The sequence below is a fragment of the Micromesistius poutassou genome, assembly GCF_964030765.1.
Source record: "Micromesistius poutassou genome assembly, chromosome: 7".
NCBI classification, from domain to species: domain Eukaryota; kingdom Metazoa; phylum Chordata; class Actinopteri; order Gadiformes; family Gadidae; genus Micromesistius; species Micromesistius poutassou.
In genome coordinates, this window is record NC_140277.1 from 12,230,216 (window position 1) to 12,232,995 (window position 2,780).

Genomic DNA, 2,780 nt, shown 5'->3' on the forward strand with positions numbered 1-2,780 from the left:
AAAAACACTTTCAAAATAAAAATAGATATTGGTGACGTCATACTCATTGCATTCAGATACACATCAGATAGAACCTTCGCTGGGCCTAACCAGTGCTGATCTGCAACATTCCTAAAACAAAGGCAGGAAATATACAACGTTTTGGCGACTACTACTGGCTGTCACCCGTCAATCACAAACATCCAATAAGGTAGAAGCGGGATACTAGCGACTACCTACTAAACAGTACAAATATGTGACTCCCAAATGGAGTAGGTCTCTGAATACAATGTGCTGAGGTTATAACGTTCCGTTAAATACGTTGAGTAGAAAAACACGACTAAGATCCCTGATCCTGCGAAGCTGTGTCGAGCCAGATCTCATTGTGGTGCACGCGCAGTATGTCCCAGGGGTTGTCGTAGAAGGCCCCCGTGTGTCTGTGGGCCTTGAAGGACTTCCCAGCCAGGGTCAAGATCCGGCCCAGCTCCGCCGCCATGGACATGGCCTTGCTTTGGCTAGCCGCACCACTGAAGGTCCTTCAGAGGAAGGAAAGAAAAGGACGTTTCATCTAAGCACGTCAACAACTGGATTGAAACCCTGATCTAACCCCATGGCCCCTATCTTTGAGAGACCCTCACACACCGCACGTCTGGAGAGACACTCTTTCCATGAGGTACCCTCTTTGTTATGTTCTTTGTAGGGTTAACATTTGCAGGGTAATGTCGGATAGATTGTATAATCTACTTTTTCACCCGCTCATAAGCTCTTTGTAACAACTACATTTGTACTTATGACAGCTTCCTTCGTCTCCCCAACTGAAAGCGGGTTTGCCTCCAAGAAACCGGACGTGCCACGCCCTAGGACCTGTTTTCCATTCCTAATTGATTGGATTGCTGATTGGATAGTCCATTGTCTATACAATGCTCACTCTCTTTCTCCTTTTGTTTTCTTGATATTAGACCGAAACCTAGCCCCACCTGGTACTCCAGCCATTGGGATGCCTCATAGGATGGAGTCCACCTTACTCCACCTTACTTAGGATATTGGTTGATATTGGTTGCTAAACTGGTTGATATGGTTCTAAGACCCCTTTTGCTGAGAAACGACCATGAGTTGCAAGAGAGAGAGAGAGAGAGAGAGAGAGAGAGAGAGAGAGAGAGAGAGAGAGAGAGAGAGAGAGAGAGAGAGAGAGAGAGAGAGTGTGTGTGTGTGTGTGTGTGTGTGTGTGTGTGTGTGTGTGTGTGTGTGTGTGTGTGTGTGTGTGTGTGTGTGTGTGTGTGTGTGTGTGTGTGGATGTAGATGTAGTCGATGTAGTTAGGATATATACCTAACGTAGACTTTTCCAGCGGGTCTCACTTCCTCTGAGATGGATGTGTCGAGGGGCAAAGGCAGCTGCGTGCCCGGGACAAAGAACCATGAGACGGACACCTCCGGCTCGCTGCCCTCCTCTTCTCCTTTCTGGACGGTGACGATAGCGGGCCAGGTCTTACAGGGCACCATTCGACCTGGAAAAGAAACTCATGAAATACAACTTTTGAAACTTCAAAATAAAAGCGCACGCAATGTGAATGTACGTGTTCTTGCGTAACCATGAGTGAAATAACAGCTTTTCTGGGGGAATGTATGTTTGCCTTGGGGTTTGGGTTTTAGGTTATCTGTTGTTAGCCTATTATCCGTTTTAGGCCTATTTGTTTCACAGATTTCCTCTTCCAATAGGCCTATGTGCTGTCGCAGTTGAATCGTGGGCGTGTGTAGTTGTATAAATGACAGTTTCGGGGCGTATGTAGGCCTATGTTTCTTAAAATGATCTCCTATCAAAAGCTCGTAGGCTAGTTATCAAACGGTATAAACTGAAATTAAGAAAATAACATAACCTGTTATTAAAGTGGTGATCACAAAGTAATGGGAGATCAAGACTGTTGTCTGCAATAAGGTAAACTATGTGAATAGTTACTATAAACAACTAGGCCTTTATGCGAGAGCACAAACATTATTAATATAATAAAGATGAAATAAATACCTTCTACGTTATTTCCTTTGCGAAACTTATCCAGCTTCAAGAAGCCCTCGGTCAGATCAGGGGTACTGGTGCTCCTGACTTTGGCGGTCATCCACAGCGTCTCCACATACCGGCGCTCCTCAAAGTCCTGACATGATAACATCAACAGGAGATAGGTCTACGCCATTCAAAAGCAACGCACTTTGAAAAACTAACAAACACAAAGAAGCCTAAAAAAAAGGGACGATACATTACAAATGAACAATCCTATAAACAACTTACAGCATTCTGGTTGAGCAGTGTATACTCGGGGCATTCGTAGGAAGTGTGGCAGAAGTCCGGAACGACCCAGCTCCCTATCCCGGACAGCATGGTGAGTATGAGGAGCGCAGACCGCCCCGGAGTTGGTCCCTTATCCATGTTACCCAGCGAGTGGAGTTGCATGCAAAAGTAGACCGTGGGTGGTGTTGAGTTCACAACTGACAACGCCAGCTTCCAAGCAATGATGGCGTTGCACACCTCGAGGAATGTCACCTACCTGGTTCATCAGATCAAGGCCGACCCCCCCCCCCCCCCCCCCCCTGCATGCGTCTTATCTTAAAGACAAGAGTGGATCGTGTGGTACTGCTTGAACATAAGCGTTGGATAGGCCTATGTCCAAGATGTTCCTCTGATGAACAAGTGGGATATTGGTTTCTGTCAACAAATGCGTTATGTGTTCTTCATTCAACGCTTGTAAAATCACTTGCGCGCGTAAAAGGATGTGCGTGCTGAGTTTGAAGTTATTTCTGAGTAGGCACAC

The 2,780-nt window shown here is 46.0% G+C and overlaps 1 protein-coding gene across 1 annotated transcript; it reads right to left on the minus strand.

The window, feature by feature from the left end:
• Positions 1-319: 319 nt before the first annotated feature.
• soul2 (heme-binding protein soul2) lies at positions 320-2,398 on the minus strand (the record flags this gene model as incomplete). The annotated part of the gene is made up of 4 exons (XM_084470207.1): positions 320-515; positions 1,307-1,484; positions 2,000-2,126; positions 2,261-2,398. The coding sequence occupies 4 exons, from the start codon at positions 2,396-2,398 to the stop codon at positions 320-322; spliced, it is 639 nt and encodes a 212-aa protein (XP_084326333.1).
• Positions 2,399-2,780: the final 382 nt, after the last annotated feature.